The 18294-nt window shown below is 52.2% G+C and overlaps 1 protein-coding gene across 2 annotated transcripts in view; it reads right to left on the bottom strand.

The window, feature by feature from the left end:
• Positions 1–11444: 11444 nt before the first annotated feature.
• The window catches only part of CDK18 (cyclin dependent kinase 18), a 42333-nt gene continuing 35483 nt past the window's right edge, over positions 11445–18294 (bottom strand). For both annotated transcript variants that reach the window (XM_029069254.2, XM_029069253.2), the window contains exons 10-17: positions 17614–17737; positions 16789–16909; positions 16562–16659; positions 15428–15533; positions 15057–15099; positions 14500–14590; positions 14093–14170; positions 11445–13519 (exon numbers count right to left, since the gene is read on the bottom strand). In XM_029069254.2, coding sequence (XP_028925087.1) covers positions 13485–13519; positions 14093–14170; positions 14500–14590; positions 15057–15099; positions 15428–15533; positions 16562–16659; positions 16789–16909; positions 17614–17737 — 696 coding nt within the window. In that variant the 3' untranslated portion in view covers positions 11445–13484. The remainder of the gene's footprint in view (positions 13520–14092; positions 14171–14499; positions 14591–15056; positions 15100–15427; positions 15534–16561; positions 16660–16788; positions 16910–17613; positions 17738–18294) is intronic.

Here is an 18294-nt window from a genome sequence, read left to right as displayed (position 1 = left end):
AACAGAATTAGCAGAATCATTCCCTGCCCATAATGAGCTTACAGTCTAATTATAGTTTACAGCTTACATAATGAGCTTACAGACTGCCCTATCCCCTTCCCTGGTGTGGTTGGGGCTGGGAGTGTTCAATCTCCTTGGGGGAGGAGGGTCGGGAGGTCAGGCCAGGACCCTGGGATTGAGGGAGGGAGTGGGGCATTTTGGAGGGTGTAGGCTTGGAGACTGGTACCCCCACTCTCCCACCTTTAGACTGTAAGCCCGTCAATGGGCAGGGATTGTCTCTGTTACCAAATTGTACATTCTAAGCGCTTAGTACAGTGCTCTGCACATAGTAAGCACTCAGTAAATACTATTGAATGAATTCATTCATTCATTCAGTCAGTCATCTGTTGAACGCTAACTGTGTTCAGAGCACTGTACTAACCGCTTGGGAGAGTATAATATAACAATAAACAGACACATTCCCTTCTCACAGTGGGCTTACAGTCTAAAGGGATAGACTTCCCTCCTAACCCTCTTTCTCCTGCTCCCTTTCTCCCACCGGGTCGGGCCAAGGAATGGGGAACATAACCCCCACCTTCCTTGCTCCCCCGTCCCACCTTTACCCCTACAAGTCGTGCAATCGAGGTAGAGCCACAACTCCCCTTTCCATTCATTGTTAAGGTCAGAAAGTTCTTCCTTAGGTTAAACTAAATGCTTCCCACTGTATCTTCTTTTTTTTTCCCCCAGAGAAGAGTGAATACTGAACAGTCCAGTTACCCGAGGCCTCTGGGGTCAGAGGTCAGTGGATGGGGTGCCCCAGCAGGCAGCATGGATGTAAATTGGTTTGCAAGTGGGCAGGGAACGTGTCTGCCAACTCTGTTGTATTCTCCCAAGCACTTAGTATAGTAGTCTCTGCACATAGTAAGTGCTCAGTAAAAACCACTGATGATGATAATAATAATAATAACTGTGGTATTTGTTAAGCACTTAGTATATGTCAGGTACTGTACTGAGTCCTGGGGTAGACACAAGCAAACTGGGCTGGACAAAGTCCCTGTCCCACCTGGGGCTCACAGTCTCTATTTTACGGATGAGGTAATTTAGGCCAGTGAAATGAAGTGACTTGCCCAAGGTCACACAGCAGATAAGTGGCAGAGCCAGGATTAGGACCCAGGTCCTTCTGACTTCCAGCCCTGAGCTCTATCCACTAAGCCATGCCATTTCTGATGATGATGATGTTGATGATGATGATGGAGGCGGTGGCTGTGATGGTGGAGTCTTTGGCGTGGAAATCTGCTCTGGCAGATGCTGGCTGAGGCAGCAGCAGGGTCGACACCCAAAATGAGTCTCGGATGACTCACCTTGACTGTACTTCCCCTGAAAAACACCAAGACCCCTCCTCCCAGCCCCAAACCCTCCTCTGCTGGTCCCCTCCCTGGCCCTCTTGTTCCTGGGAACAGTTCCTTGGATGCAGCGGACAGGGTAGGGGATCAAGGAGCTGTCGGGGGACAGGGAAAGTTCCTGCTTTCCCTGAGGACATTTGGACATTTTTCTGAGGCTCAACGACCTCACCCATCCCGCTCCAGCAAGTTGTGTCCCCAAGCCCTAGGCTGGTAACCTGCCTGGGTTGCGGGGGACCTTCCTCCAGGTGGTGAACTCTTTCCCTGCAACCCCAGGCCAAACATTTCCCCTCTCCAGGGCTCCGTCTCCTCAGCAAAAATGAAGAACTACACTGGGGAGTCTGGAGTCACCCAGCCTCGGATCTTGCTCCGTGGGGAGGAAGAAGGGGGCCAGCAGATCGGAAACTCTTGTTCATTCAAGACAAGTGTCTGGGGGTGGCTAACGGCCCAGGGAATTGTGGCAGAATTTATGACAACTCAGGTTTAATATAGTTCCGGGCACAGTGCCAGGCTTTCTTGCTCCCAGAGCACATTGTTTCTGCCGTGGGGCCGTTTCTCCTGTCGGTCAGCCCTCTCGGAGAAGCTGGACACCCTCTCCCTCCCAACCCTGGACATAGGGCCTGGGGCAGTGGGGTCTAGAGGAGGCGGTACTGGTGGTGAGCCCCAATCAATCAATCAATCAATCAATCAATAGTATTTATTGAGTGCTTGTATGAGTGCACTACTAAGCGCTTGGGAGAGTACAGTATAACAGTTAGTAGACACATTCCCTGCCCACAATGAGCTTATAGTTTAGAGAACCAAAAACTGGGATTTCCTTTTTTGTTCTGCTCGGTGTCCTTAGGCGACCCCTAACTGTGCCTCAACTTCTCGGCTAATTTAAATGGGAGTAACTCACCTGTGCTGGGCAGCAGCGGCGTGGGAGAGAGTCGAGGGCAGAGACTCAAATCTACTGCATGGAAGGAGGCAACGGTAAACCACTTTCTTATTTTTATCAAGAAAACTCTGTGGATCCACTACCAGAACGATTGCAGATGGAGGTGGGGAGTTCTGGGAGAGATGCGTCCATGGTGTAGCTATGGGTCGGAGATGACTCGAGAGCATAATACGAGACAGCAGTCTATTGAGCTCCTCCGAGGGGCCCAAGAAAGAATTGGATATGGAGAATGAGGGAAATGGGGCTCAGAGGAGGAATCTGAGCTGGGACTTCCTGGAAGCTGGAACTCTGAGAAATGTGAGGTGTCGGTGTGGGGGCGGTGGGTATGGAGGGGGATAGGCGAGGGAGCTGTGGGCAGGGAAGGACCAGACAAATCTAGAGGGCAGGATTAGGGGTCTTGGCTGCCCCTGCTGCCCCCTCCCCATTCAACTCAAGTGATTCTCCCTTTCCTCACCTCTTCCCTTCCCTCCTCCCATAAACAGCACTTCTGAATTAGCTCCTCCAGCAGAGAATAGAAAGTCTTTGGATTTATCCTCCTGAGGCAACAGTTAAGAGTTGGGGAGGAGGCTTGGGTGAGTGAAATTTCACCAACCTTAGAACAGTCTTGAGAGAAGCAGTGTGGCTTAGTGGATAGAGCACAGGCCTGGTAGTTGGAAGGAGCTGGGTTCTAATCCCAGCACCTCCCTGTGTCTGCTGTGTGACCTTGAGCAGGTCACTTCACTTTTCTGGGCTTCAATTACCTCATCTGTAAAATGGGGATTAAGTGTGTAAGACCCATGGGGGACAGGGACCGTGTCCAACCTGATTAACTGTATCTACCCCAGCGCTTACAATAGTGCTTGGCAAATAGTAAGCACTTATAAAGTACCATAATTATTATTAAATAAGAGCCTAGAATAGACCAGTCTACCAACTTCCCTTCTTTTCCCTCCTTCCTTTCCCCAAGAGTAAAATCAAGGATCTTGGGCAAGTTGGTGGGAAGGTCCTCGGTCAATCGACCAGTCTCCCTCCTACTTAGATTGTGAGCCCCATGCAGAACAGGGACCACGTTTGACCTAATTAACTTGTACCTACCCCAATGCTTAGAATAGTGTTTGGCACATGGTAAGCACTTAATAAATATCATTAAAAAATCCATCAAAGGCATTTATTGAGCACTTCCTGTGCACTGAGCTCTGTCCTAAGAGCTTGGGAAAGTACAGTACAACAGAGTTGGTAGACGTGATCCCTGCCCACCAGGAACTTGCAGCCTAGGGAGGGAAGACAGACATTAAAATTATTCTGGGTTTGTAAATAAATACCAACCCCCGCCCCCCACCCCAGCCTTCCCTCCGGTAGCGCTCCAATCCTCAACTGTAACAGTGAGGGGAGGCTTTTTGTTGGGAGGGAGGAAACAGCTGCCAGGGCCGGAACAGGGAATCCAGATGGAATGAGAAAGAGCCCGCTTCACCCATGAAAGGCCCCCCTCTGCATGACCGAGGCCCAACACTGACTCAAATCCAGCCAATAGATTTGCCCTCGTGTTCCCTCCGTAAACCAAATTCTGTGGTGGTTGACCTAAGGGATTCAGGCCAAGTTCCGATCAATTGATCATTGGTATTTATTGAGCACTTTCTATGGCAGAGAACCACTCTGTTGGAAGAGTACAAGCAATCACTTGGCTTTATTGAGTGCTTACTGACTCCGGAGCACGACACTTGGGACGAGAGGTTATGATCTATCGCAGGCCGAGTGGCCCAGTGGAAGGAGAAAAAGGATTTGGAGACCTGGGTTCTGGTCTCGACTCTGCCACCTGCCTGCTGTGTGAGCTTGGGTAAGTGACATAACTTCTCTCTGCTTCACTTTCCTCACTTGTGAAGTTGGGATTAAATACCTGCTTTCCCTCCCTCTTTGTGAGCCCTGTGTGGACAGGGATGGTTTCAGATCAGATTCTTCTGAGTTTACCCAGAGCTTGGCAAGGAGTGTTCTATAAATAGTATATTATTATTATTCTCTAGAAACCTTTTTTTATGGTATCTGTTGCTCACTTACTATGCGTCAAGCACTGTTCTAAGTGCCCAGGTAGATACAAATTAATCAGGTGGGGCTCCAGTTAAATAGGAGAGAGAACAGGTACTGAATTCCCACTTTACAGTTGAGGAGACTGAGACACAGGGAAGTTCAGTGGCTTGCACAGAGTCCCACGGAATTCAAATGGCAGAGCTTTGTGGGCAGGGATTGTGTCCACAAACTCTATTGCATTGTAATCTCACAAGCACTTAGTACACTGTTCTGCACACATGAAGTGCTCAATAAATGCCATTAATCAATTGATATTCTTCCAAGCACTTAGGACAGTGCTCTGCACACTCATTCATTCATTCAATTGTATTTATTGAGTGCTTACTGTGTGCAGAGCAATGTCCTAAGCACTTGGGGGAGTACAATATAACCACAGACAGACACATTCTCTGCTTACAGTCTCACTTGGGAGAAGAGGCCACTCTAGAAGAGCAGCTTGGCCTAGTGGATAGAGTACGAGCCTGGGAGTCAGAAGGACCTGGGTTCTAATTCCAGCTCAGCTACTTATCTGCTGTGTGACCTCAATAATAGTAATGATGATGATGGTAATAATAATGATGATGGTATTTGTTATGCAGTTGCTAAGTGTCAAACACTGTTCTAAGCTCTGGGGTAGATACAGGCTAATTAGGTTGGACACAGTCCCTGTCCCACATGGGGCTCACAGTCTCAATCCCCATCTAACAGATGAGGTAATTGAGGCACAGGGAAGTGAAGCGACTTGCCCAAGGTCACACAGCAGGCAGGTGTCAGAGCCGGGGCTTAGAACCCTGCTCCTACTGACTCCCAGGCCTGTGCTCTATCCACTGGGCCATGCTACTTCAAATCACTTCACTTCTCTATGCCTCAGTTACCTCATCTGTAAAATGGAGATTGAGACTGCGAGCCCCACGTGGGACAGGGACTGTGTCCAACCCGATTTGCTTGTATCTACCCCAGCGCTTATTACGGTGCCTGGCACATAGTAAGCGCTTAACAAATACCATAAAAAAAAGAGAGCGAGTGCAATAGAGTTAGAAGACATGATCCCTGCTCTCAAGGAGTTTAGTCTCACAGGGGAAGAAGACACTAAAATAAATCAACAGGTTGAAGAAGCAGAGGAGTACAAAGATCTGTATGGAAGTGTGGTGCGGGGGTCGGGGGGAGCAGGGTGAGTAGCTAAAGTGCTCAGGGGGCATGGACGCGGGCACAGGTGACTCAGTAGGGAGGGAAATGAAGTGAGGAGATGGGAGCCGAGATGAGTCACGGAAGGCCTCCTGAAGGCTTTGTCCTCCTTCCTTCTGGCAAGCAGTTCTCTGAGGTCAGGTGTCCGAGAACCACACGTCCTCCCCTAACCGACCAGCCAGGTGGCAGCTCCTGAGGGCCCTTTGCCCTCCCCCGGCCCACCCGCCGGAAACACGCCCTCAGCCCGGACGCTGGCCCTCTCGCTCGGCGCCGTGGGCCGTGGACCGTCCCGGCTCCGCCACACAATGGGCTCGGGGCAAACAATGGGCCGGGAAACATTGTTCAGAAGGTCACATCCCCTCTGGGGACTGAACCTGCCAGGCTCCAAGCTTCGAGCTGAGCCTCAACTTGCTCACTGAGTCCCGGGAGGGCGGTGGAGGGAGAAGGCCAGCAAAGTTAGGCGGGTCTGCAGCTCTCCCCTCTCAGGGCTAGGGGCTCCAGCCCCACCAGGGTTTGCAGTATGGCCTAATGGAAAGAGCTGTGCCCGAAGAGTCTGAGGATGTGGGTTCTAATCCCACTCTGCCACTGGCCTGTTGAAGAAGCAGCGTGGCCTTGTGGATAGCCCACGGGCCTGGGAGTCAGAAGGATCTGGGTTCTAATTTCGACCCCACCATTCGTCTGCTGTCACTTCAAGTCACTTCACTTCTCTGTGCCTCAGTTACCTCATCTGTGAAATGGGGATTAAGACTGTGAGCCACAGTTGGGAAAGAGACTCTGTCCAACCTGATTTGCTTGTATCCACCCCAGTGCTTAATACAGTGCCTGGCGCAGAGTAAGCGCTTTACGAATACCACAATTTTTATCACTTCTATAGGCCTCAGTTTTTTCATCTGGAAAATGCGGATTCAGAATCTGTTCTCCCTCCTATTTAGTTGGTGAGCCCAATGAGGACAAGGACTGTGTCCAACACTCTCATCTCGCATTTACCCCAGCGTTCGGCACAGTGCTCGGTGCTTAAGGAATGCTACATGATTAGCAGTATCATTGTTCAGCTGGCAGGTCAAAGTGAACGAGAGTGCCAATTTATAGTGCTTTGTTGCAGCCCAGTCTGCCGGTACCCGTCTTCTGGTTCAACGTTCTGGTTTAATGCAGAGGCAGGTTTACAAATAAGAATAGAGCATCTCCCCAGCCAATCTTCCCAGCTTTGCTCCCTCCCACCCTACCCACTTACACTGGTCTGCTTATTTGCCCTGGCTACTTGGCAGGGTATAACTCACCAGCAGGAAGCATCCCGAAGGGTCCCCGAGCCCTCCAGAGATCCCAGAAACCCAAAGCACTGAGCTCTATCAATTGACTCTAAGCTTGTTGTGCCTACCAACTCTCCTATTTAGTTAATTATGGTATTTGTTAAATGCTTACTAGGTGCTAGGCACTGTACTAAGCGGAGGGGTGGATACAAGCAGATCGGGATGGACATAGTCCATGTCCCACGTGGGGCTCGCAGTCTCTATCCCCATTTTACAAATGTGATAACTGAGACACTGAGAACTAAAGCTACTTATCCAGGGTCACATAGCAGACAGCTGTACTTTCCAAGAGCTACTGTACTTTCCAAAGGCTTAGTACAGTGCTCTGCACACAGCAAGCGATTGAATGAATGAAGTGACAAAGCCGGGATTAGAATACAGGTCCTTCCGACTCCCAGGCCCGTGCTCAGCGTAGTGCTCTGTACGCAGTAAGCACTCAATAAATAAGATTGATTGACATCGTCAGGGTGAGGAAGGGAGGGTTTGGAATTGACTGTGGGGATCACACCCAAGAGGAAACAGGCTGGCATTAGCGCAGAAGGAGTTGGTTACTGCTAGGGGAAAAAACTCCCTTTCTGTCAGGGGATCAGCTGGACCAGGTAATCAGATTGTGGACTGAATACTCTTGAAGTGGCATCTAAATCAAGGTAGATTCCGATCTGCCCCAAATAAGTTAAGCATTTTCTTTTTTGGAAGCAGAGGGTTCTAGAATGTAAGCTCATTCTAGAGCTGTAAGACCCCAACTCTTATGTACATATTTATGTATTTATTTCTATTAATGTCTATCTCCCTTTCTAGACTGTAAGTTTGTTGTGGGCAGGGAGTGTCTACCAACTCTGTTATATTTTACTCTCCCAAGCGTTTAGAATACTGCTGTGCACACAGTAAGGACTCAATAAATATGATCAATTGACTTCTTGTGGTCTCTTCTCTCAGATTCTGTGATTCTAAGATCAAAAATGTCTTCCCCAGTGATGAAGGGGCTTGAAAACCTGGCACAAGAGGCAGGGAGAGACTGTGGAATCTGCTTCCTTGGAAGGCTGGAGAATGAATGAAATGACTGGAGAGGGGACGTACAGGTAACCTCAATCCACTTCCCCAGTACAGATTCCCAATGGATTAACTGGGGAGTGAGAGAGAGAGAGAGAAAGTATGTGTGTAGCTAGCTCCAGTTTATGCCCTGCTGGTCTCCTTGTCTGTGTCACCAGAGCCACCCCAGGAAACTGAGGCCTGGACACTTATCATTCCTGCTGCACATTGGGAAGTCAAGGAGGGGGAAGGCCAGGCTGGCATCACTCGGCACGCCACAGGCTCCCCAGGTTCCTGCCATGTCCCCCGCCTTGAAAAAGCAGGACCGACTCCCCTCTGCCCTAAGTGTGGGGACAATCTGATGATGCAAGGAGGACACGGCGGCTTGGGAGAGCACTGTGGGAGGGCAGCTGTGGAGAAGCAGCGTGGCTCAGTGGAAAGAGCACGGGTTTTGGAGTCAGAGGTCATGGGTTCGAATCCCAGCTCTGCCACCTGTCAGCTGTGTGACTGTGGGCAAATCACTTAACTTCTCTGTGCCTCAGTGACCTCATCTGTAAAATGGGGATTAAGACTGTGAGCCCCATGTGGGACAACCTGATTCCCCTGTGTCTACCCCAGCGCTTAGAACAGTGCTCGGCACATAGTAAGCACTTAACAAATACCAACAACAACAACCTAGCAAAAGAGGGAACAAGCAAGGTACACTGCCTGCGGCCCCCCTGAACAGTGGGTACCCGGTGCTGAGCCCAGGACATAAAGCTGGGAAGGAGAAGATCCAAATCAGGTTGGTTCTCACTGGCGGCACACAGTCTCCTGTGGGGCACCAGCTGCTACTGCTGGCAAGAGCGGGACCTGGATGGAGGATCCGGTTTGCCCACTGCGAGGCTGGGTACGGCCAACTTTTGGAAGCCTGCTCTTTGCAAACAGGGGTGATTTCAGTCTTTGGTGAACCAAGGTGGGAAAAGAATGGGGCGGCCCCTTCCTCACCACCCTCCAGGCTGCAAATATCAGACAACTGGACAGGTAATAATAATAATGATAATAATAATGTTGGTATTTGTTAAGCGCTTACTGTGTGCAGAGCACTGTTTTAAGGACTGGGGGAGATACAGGGTCATCAGGTTGTCCCAAGTGAGGCTCACAGTTAATCCTCATTTTACAGATGAGGTAACTGAGGCACAGAGAAGTTAAGTGACTTGCCCACAGTCACACAGCTGCAAGTGGCAGAGCCGGGAGTCGAACCCATGACCTCTGACTCCGAAGTCCAAGCTCTTTCCACTGAGCCATGCTGCTTCCAGTTGTGGTATTTAAGCACTTGTACTACGTGCCACGTACTCCACTAAGCAGTGGGGTAAGCACAATAACATCAGGTTGCCGAATTGTACATTCCAAGTGCTTAGTACAGTGCTCTGCACATAGTAAGCGCTCAATAAATACTATAGAATGAATGAATGATTGAATGAATGAATCAGGTTGGGCACCGTCCCTTTTCCAAGTGGAGCTCAGTTGAAGTAGGAGGGAGGACAGGTATTGAATCCCCATTTTCCAGAGGAGGAAACTGAGGCATAGAGAAGTTGTGACTTGCCTAAGGTCGCACAGCAGGTAAGCGGGAGAAGTGGAATTAGAACCCAGGTCCTCTGACTTGCAGGCCTAAACTGTTTCCACTAGGTCCCACTGATGCGTGGAGAATGCCGGGGCAGCAGTGCTCTGTAATGACATCACACGGAAGCCCGGCTGACCCGAGAGAGTGTTCTGGGGCACCCCGACCTCCACCTGGCTCCAGAACCCTGGCATCGTTACCCTGCTGGTCCCGTGGGAACTTGGGGGCCTCTTCTGAGCAGCGGAACTCAGCGGGCAGGAGCCAAGGGAGCCTGTGCCTCCCAAACCAAGAACACCAGGCATGAAGGGAAAATGTTACTCTGTGGAATATCGGCTGAAACTAGCACATCAGAATGTCAAGGATATAACAATAGTACACATAAATGACACATGCAGCCTTTTAAGAATTTTAATCTTCCAACTTAACCCCGAATTGCTATTTTTCTCTCTGCTCCTCCAAAGCTGACAAGTGGTGGAACCAGAAATAGAACCCAGGTTCTCTGACTCTCAGATCCATGCGCTTTCTGCTTGGCTACTCTGTTTCTCTTGCTGTAATAATGCTAAAGATGCTTATTGGTTTCACTCCATTACACTTTGCTCCACAGCCTGGCACTCCCCGCCTTGCTCCTTCCCCTGCACCAGATACTACCTCCCCCTTTCAATTCCTCAGAACACAGCCCTCTCCCCCGTGAGAGTTCCTAACAGCCCACTTCCTCCTGGAGGGCTTCCTCTAATTAGTGTCCACCTCCTTCCATTGCTCCAAGCCAATAGGCATCCTTGGAGTTAATGTTTATGGAGAAAGAGGAGAGTAGTCTAGTGATAAGAGCACAGACCCGGGAGTAAGAAGAGGTTCTAATCCTGGCTCCAACACTGTCTGTTGTGGAACCTTGGGTAAATTTCTTAATTTCTCTGACCCTCGGTTTCCTCATCTGTAAAATGGGGATTAAATCCTACTCCTTAGTTAGACTATGAGTACCACGTGGGAAGGGATGAAGACTGTCCATCCTGATGATCTTGCATCTACCTCAGTGCTTAGCACAGTGCCTGGCTCATAGTAAATGCTTAACAAGTGCCATAATTAGTTTTCTTCAGCCCCCGCCAATTGAGTAGGCTCATTTCTTCTGTCTTCATGCCCCTCTTGGGACAGAATACAGTGAGGAATTGCAGAAGGCCCTTCCAGAAACACCCATGTTTCTAGATGGAACCCAGTTGGGTTTTTTTAAATAATGGTATCTGTTAAACACTTACTATGTACCAGACACTGTTCTAAGCACTGGGGTAGATACAAGTTAGACTGGTTACAGTCCCTGCCCAACATGGGGCTCACAGTCTAAGAAGTTGTGCACGCGCATCCTGTTTGGTCTCAGTATTCAGGCTACACAACCTGTCCTTAATTCTGGATTTGTTGAGAACATAGCCCCGCCTTTTAAAACTGAACCAATTGGCTTAAAGGAAAGCTTGTTTCTTCACTTTGTTCATCTCATACTTCTTTAATTACCAGTTGTTGCTGTGCTTTCTTTCTCTTCGGCTACTGGCCCATAATTAGTCTATGCCCGGCTCCCTCCCTGGGTGGTAGGCAAGTTGAGGGCAGGACCTTGGTCTCAGTGGTCCCGCCGAGAAGCAGCATGGCCCAGTGAAAGCTGCCCGGGCCTGGCAATCAGAGGATGTGGATTCTAATCTGCTCTGTCACCTATCTGCCGTAGGACCTTGGGCAAGTCATTTCACTTCTCTGTGCCTTGGTTTCTTCCTCTGTAAAAGGGCGATTAAACACCCTTCCCCTCTCCCACTTGGACCGGAAGAGCCTCCTCCAACACCGCACCGCATTCTGTCCTACGTGGGTGCCTGAAGACATCCCTCAGGTTGACAGGGACTGTGTCTGACCCGATGATCCTGTATCTACCCCAGCGCTTAGTACAGAGTTTGGGACACAGTAACCTCTTAACACCAATTTTCCCAGGAGTCACCACATCCACTCAGACTCAATCGTTTATTTCTCTCTTGTGTTCACGATACATCAGAGAACAACGGGAGGCAGTGAGGTCGCCAGGGCAGCAGGCTCACACAAAAACCAAACTCCGCCTGAAAAACCCAACCAGTCCAAGCCCCTGCCCTAAATCTCTGCCTCCTAATCCCAGGGAAGGTCTGGGAAAGAAACCACGTCTCCTCATCATTTAGAAACACCCATTTTAAATTATCTCTTTGTTTCGATGCAGCTTTCGTTTTTTTGTTATGTTACAGTAAAGTTAAATATATTATCTGTCTTTGCGCTGAAATCACACACAGGACGTTCACAGTACAGTGAGGGCTGGGGTGCTGGACCCCGGCATGGGCAGAAGCAAGAGGACTGGGGGGGGGGGATGTGGCTCAGAGGGGAGTGGTCCCTCGGTGGGGGGAAAGGAAGGAGGGTGTTGGAGGCCAGGCTTAATACCCCAAATGGTACCAGAACCAGCAGGCAGGATGGAGAGCAGCAGAAGGTGGGGGAAAGCTAACCGTCCTGCTGATGTCTGGGAGGCACAGCAGGGGGAGGGGCAGGGTTCTGCTCTGGGCCAGGGCTCCTTTCCATCCCTTCTGTACAGACTTCGATCTTTGTTGCGCTGCGACTCCAAGCTCCAAAGCCAGCACTGGTCCCCTTCCTCCCGCGGTCACCTCCAGCATCACTCCATCTTCCTTGCCGTCTCAGGAATCCTGAACTCCCAAGGGCTGAACTCCAGCAGGGAGGCTAAGGCCAGCTTGAAGTGGAGGTGGGGGGCGCAGACTGTGGGGCAGGAGGAAAGATGCAATCTGGGCCAGAGCCGGTGGCCCAGGCCCTGCCCCCTGGTCCCTCTAGCCTCTGTGAGGTCTGGGAGCCAATATTGACCTAGAATATCGTGGCTCCAGCCTCACCGAGGATGGGGTCCAGGGGTCTGGTCAGAGCCTGGTATGCAAGAGGCTCATCAACACTTGGGGGAAGATGAAAGAGAGCACACGACCAAATGGACGTCATGGACGTCGATCAAATGAGCGGATCGACCAAACGCGCGGATCGTAGTCATCATGGTGGGGAACAAGCCCCTCGGGGTGGGGCTGGGGTCTATTGTCATCTGTTTTACGAGCTCCCGACCCTCAAGGGGTGGGGGTGGAGGGCGGGGGAGATTAGGCCCTCAGTTCCCAGCTTAAGGCAAATTCTATCCAAACCCAGGGGTCAGGGGTGAGGTGGATGGATAGTTTAGGGGGAGTCAGTGGGCAGACCCACCATGGGCTTTGGGCCAGAACTTGGGCTGTTCAGAGAGAACGGGACATGGCTGCCATCCCTAGGCTTAGTGCCCCCAGTGACCGGGAAGGAGGACAGCACTGCCCCTGAGGCGGAGGATTCGAGGGGCTCCAGGGCAGGGATTGAAGCCTCCCTCGCCATTCCAACACACCCAGCGGGTGCCAGCCACAGAAGTGCAGGGAAGGGGTGGGGACCTTTGGCATAAACACCGGCATTGGGGAGAATGGCCCCGTTCCCAAGCAGAGGAAAGAAAGGGGAATTAAGTCTCATTTGGAAATGGGGGCAGTAGGGTCTTCCTCTACTGAGAAGCTGCCATTTGGGATCCCCTTGGGCATGAGGGACGGCTCCAGAGAGTGACTGTGCCATACTAAGGAGTCAAGCTAGTTGTGCCCTCTTCCCTCTACCCCACATCCACGCTATGGTCCCCAGGTCCCCGCCGGTCTCCCCTTGGCCTCGTCTCCTGGCCTGGTCCCCACCCGGCCCCGGTCCCCACCCGCAAGTTGTCAAAGGGCAAAGCAACTCCATCCCCAGCCCTGAGGATTGTGGCAGGAGAGAGGCCCAGGGGAAGCCGGGAAGTAGGTGGAGGAGGAGGAGGAAGAGCAGCAGCAGCAGCAGCAGTCGGCCGGGGAGGGCAGCCACCTCTTCTGCCCAGTGGGGGCTCAGGCTCCGGCCCCTCGCTGATGGCTTCCAGGGGCCCCTCCCACCTGTGCTCACTGCGTCGATCTCTGAGGTGCCGGCTGAGGGACGGAGCGCAGGGCTCAGAAGATGCTCTGTCGCCGGTTCTTCCCTCGGCCTGGTGGGGCAGGGAGACGTCAGAGCTCGAGAGGAGGGTGGCAGGGCGGTGGGGAGCGGGTACTGGGGGAGAGGTGAGGGGGAAGGGAGCCTATAGGGTTGAGCTGCACTCCCCGGAGGCAAATCTGGGTCAATTGGGGCTTCCTTAGCCAGAGAGGTTGGGTGAGGGAGGGGGCAGACTCCTCCAGATCCCTGTCTCCTCCCTCACCCAGCTTCTCTGGCTAAGGAAGCTCCGTTTGACCGAGAGGTAAGTCTAGCGAGGGGAGCTCCCTTCCCAATAGGAGGATTCTGTCCCTGCCTCCCAACCACCACGCACCACCATGCAAGCCATTTTCCCCCAGGGCCTGGAGAGGCCTTCTCCTTGGGCTGGGCAATGTGTGACTTAGCTGAGGTTCTGAGGGAGGGCAGAACCCCGGTGATCGGCGACTCCAGGGAGGAACAGAAATATGAAAAGAAAGGAGGGAGAAGAAAAAAATTGAAGAGAAATAGGAGGAGGAGAAGAAAAACGGGCAAGAGAATAAAGGAGGTGGACTAAAGGAGAGAGGAGAGGGGAAGAAGGAAGGATGAGTCTTACCTGGATGTTGAAAGGCAGAGCCCCTGTAACCTGGGTCCTTCTGGAGCTGGATTTCCTTCAGGGAAAAGATGGAGGTGGCTGGGGGAGGGAGAGAGGGAGGAAAAGGGCAGTGAGGGCCAGCACTGGGGGCACAAGGCTCACTCCTGGGGCTGAGGGTGAGCCCGCAGCCTTCAGTCCCCTGGAAGAAGCAATGCTGGACAAGGGCTATCATACAGCTGGGAGAAGCGGGCCCTGTGAGACAGGGCTAGGCCACCTCCTGTTTGCTCCCTCTGTGGGTATCAGCTCCTCTCCCTTCCAGCTCCGGCCCTCCCACTCCAACCACCTCCGCCCCTGGCCCTTCCTTCCCCACAGCTCTCTCATAACCTCCCTTGCCCCCGACCCCTTCCACGGTCCCCGGCTCCACTCACTGTCTGCCAGCTGGTGCACTCGCTCCCCCAAAGCCTTGAAGTAGGGGTGTCTCATTGCGGCCTCGGCCGACACCCGGCTCTTAGCCTCGTACTGAAAGACAGAGAAGGACGATCAGGGGATGAGACTCCCAGGGGGACAGAAGCCCCCCGCCCGCCTCCCCAGCCCCAGACAGACAGAAACAGCCCAGTGGGGCAGGGGTCCTGGCTCCAGATTCGCAGGAAGGGCAGACATGTTAAACAGCTGTGAGAGAACTGAAAGGGGGAAGAAAGATACGCTCTTGGGGCCAGGGAGTTGGAAATTCAGCTTCAGACCTTCCATCGGACGCAAACTGCTCCATGGTCAGGAGTGAGGCAGAGAATGGTGGGGTTAGGGAGATGGAAGGGCAGGGCAGTAACCCTCGAAAGCAAGGGAGAAGGGGCAGGAAGTGGGTCCCAGAGAGATGTGTGGGGAAGGAAAGGGTTGGAGGTGTGGTCCAAAGTGGGGGCTCTTGTCCCAGATTTTCTAGCCCCTCACCTTTAGCAGGGAACTAAAAGGGGGAGGTTTGTGGGGAACTCACCAGGAGGAGGCTGTTGAGCAGGTCAATTCCATCTGTGTCCAGCCTGGAAGAGACCCAGTGTTGGCATCCAAAGGCACCAAGAGGCAGCTGAGCCTGGAGCCCCCCAAACCAACCCTCAGGGATAGGGGCTGGAGCCCCGAAGCCCAAACTGTGCCTGCCCTCAGTGTGCCATCCTTCAATCTGCCTAGGCTAGAGATGGACAGTCAGGCCCAGTCAGAGCCGAGAGGATGGAAAAAGAACGGGACCCTGGGTGCTCCAGATGGCTTCTTATGGAGAGAGGGAAGAGGAGAGAGAGTGGGGATGCCAGTTGGGGAAGGAAGCAGGAGTAGGACGTGAAGGACCAAGGTAGGGAGCAGGGTTGGCAGGGGTACCTGGGTGCGTGGTTGATGAGTGGCTGGGGCCGATACAGGGGGAAACTGTAGGCCCGGAACTCTGTGTTGGCCATCACCCCTGGCCAAGTCTCCTCTGTGGGCGTTCCTGGGGGAATAATCAACCAACCAAACGATGGTATTTATTGAGCATTTACTGTATGCAGAGCACTGTACTGAGTGCCTGGGAGAGAACAATACAACAGAGTCATTCAGTCCAGAGGGGGAGACAGGCATTAATATAAATAAATAAATAAATTATGGGTAAATTAAAATAAAGCAGACGGAAGACTCCTGATTAGAAGTCTTGAAAGGCATGTTGGGGAATGCACTGGGAAAGGACAAAGACCAGAGGATCCCCTTGGGGAGCTGGAGAGAGGACAGAGATTCGGTGATCCAGATAGAGTAGGTTGGGGATCTGGATGTAGGAGTCTCTCCCCACTCAGCCCCACTGTCTTGATGGCCCCTGGAAGAAGCGTTTGGGGTCTGAGTGGACAACTAAAGAAACTCCTCAAGAAACTCCAATGGTTGCCCATCCACCTCCGCATTAAACAAATTGGTTTTCAAGCCGTCAATCACCTTGCCCCCTCCTACCTCATCTCACTACTCTACTACAACCCAGCCCGCACACTTCATTCCTCTAATGCTAACCTTCTCACTCTATCTCCATCCCACCTATCTCGCCACCAACCTCTCACCCACATCCTGCCTCTGGGCTGTAACGCCCTCCCTCCTCCTATCCAGATAATTGCTCTCCCCGACTTCAAAGCCTACCTGAAAGTACATCCCCTCTAAGAAGGCTTCCCCGACTAAGCCCTCCTCTCCTCTCCCTCCCCCTGCATCATGCTAACTTGCTCCCTTCAATCATCCTCCCTCCCTGCCCCACGGCACATATGTATCTATCTGTAGTTTATTTATTCATTTACTTCTGTATATTAATGTCTATCTCCCCCTCTAGACTGCGAGCTCACTGTGGGCAGGAAATGGGTCTGCTCGTTGTTGCACTGTACTCTCCCAAGCGTTTAGTACAGTGCTTCACGCATAGTAAGCACCTTTGAAGGAATGAATAAATGAACAACCATGAGGGGTCGGTGCCCTCTGGTGGCGAAAGAGATGTCGGAAGTGGGCGAGACTCACCCAGCAGCCGGAAAATAAGATGCAGCTCCTCTTTGACCGTGGACCCCGGAAAGATGGGCCGACCAGTGGCCATCTCATAGTGGATGCAGCCCACACCCCTGCGAGCAGACTTGGGATCAGCAAGACCGGGCGCCATCTGGGCTAAGGCTTCAGAACTCCCGCGGCTTAACCGCCCGATTGACGGGTCGAGTCCACCCTCCCTCCCGGCCCCTCTGCCCTGGACCCACCACATGTCGATGGGCGTGGAGTACTCCGTGGCCCCGAGGAGGATGTCCGGGGGGCGGTACCAGAGGGTGACCACCTCGTTGGAGTAGGTCTTCGTGGGCACGGACTTGGCTCTGGCCAGCCCTGGGAGGAAAGGTAGGGTGGAGGTGGGGACGAGTTGGGGGAGCAAGAAGGGAAGGTTAAGAAGGTGGGGACCCCCAGAAAAACATAAGAGCGGTTATCAGATTATAAATCCACCGAGGGACAGGGACCATGTCTAATTCCCACCTGGGTATTCTCTCTCAGAATTTGGTACAGTGCTCTGCCCACAGCAAGCACTTAAATACTATGACTATGGCTCCCTTCATTCATCCCCCCTTCCCAGCCCCACAGCACTTAGGTACATATCTATATTTTCACCTATTTCTATTAATGTCTGTCTCCCCCTCTAGACTGTAAGCTCATTGTGGGCAGGGAATGTGTCTGTTATACTGTCATATTGTACTCTCCCAAGCACTTAGTACTGTGCTCTGTACAAGGTAAGCGCTCAAAAAATAGGACTGACAGGTGGATGGTCCTGCCGGGCCAGGATCCTGCCTCTAACAGTGACAGCAGGATGCTTGGAGAAAATATGATGTTTGCTCTCCTTGATATTTGTTCTCAAGTCTGGGTGGGGGGACAGCTAAGTCCCTGACTTTCCCCTTCGCCACCCATAATAGAGCTCTCGCCCACAGATCAACCAAAGAGCTTGTCTTGGATGTTCTTCCAGTCCGGACAACTTCCCGTGGCACAGAGTCATCCGCACCCTCAATGCCCGCACTTCCCCGGCACCCCATCCCCTGGCTTACCAAAGTCCGCCAGCTTCAGCTCCCCCTTCTCGTTGATGAGCAAATTCTGGGGCTTCAGGTCCCGGTGGAGGATCTTGCGGTGGTGACAATAGGAGAGGCCCCGGAGAAGCTGGAACATGAAGATCTGCAGAGGCAGAGAGAGAAGAGAGTGGCCATCTAGAGTCCAGAGAGAGTCTGGCTCCCCTCCTGCTGGGCCTCTCCATTCGTTGGGTCCTGGGCCCCAGAGTCGCAGCACCGCAGAGAGAGGTTGGTGGTCATCTCAGATAAAAGAGCCTGGCACATGGTACATGCCCACTGCATCCATCTTAACACCCCCTCTAGAATGTAAGCTTGCTGGGGGTAGGGAATGCGTCTACTCTCCGAAGCACTTAATGTTGGTATTTGTTAAGCGCTTACTATGTGCCGAGCACTGTTCTAAGCACTGGGGTAGACATAGGGGAATCAGGTTGTCCCACATGGGGGCTCACAGTCTTAATCCCCATTTTACAGATGAGGTAACTGAGGCCCAGAGAAGTTAAGTGACTTGCCCACAGTCACACAGCTGACAAGTGGCCGAGCCGGGATTTGAACTCATGACCTCTGACTCCAAAGCCCATGCTCTTTCCACTGAGCCACGCTGCTTCTCTGCACAGAGTACGTGCTCAATAAATACGTTTAACTGGAAGAGGTGCAACCATGCGG

Source organism: Ornithorhynchus anatinus, chromosome 7 (assembly GCF_004115215.2).
Source record: "Ornithorhynchus anatinus isolate Pmale09 chromosome 7, mOrnAna1.pri.v4, whole genome shotgun sequence".
Classification (NCBI taxonomy): Eukaryota; Metazoa; Chordata; class Mammalia; order Monotremata; family Ornithorhynchidae; genus Ornithorhynchus; species Ornithorhynchus anatinus.
This window is presented reverse-complemented; position numbering and strand designations above follow the sequence as displayed.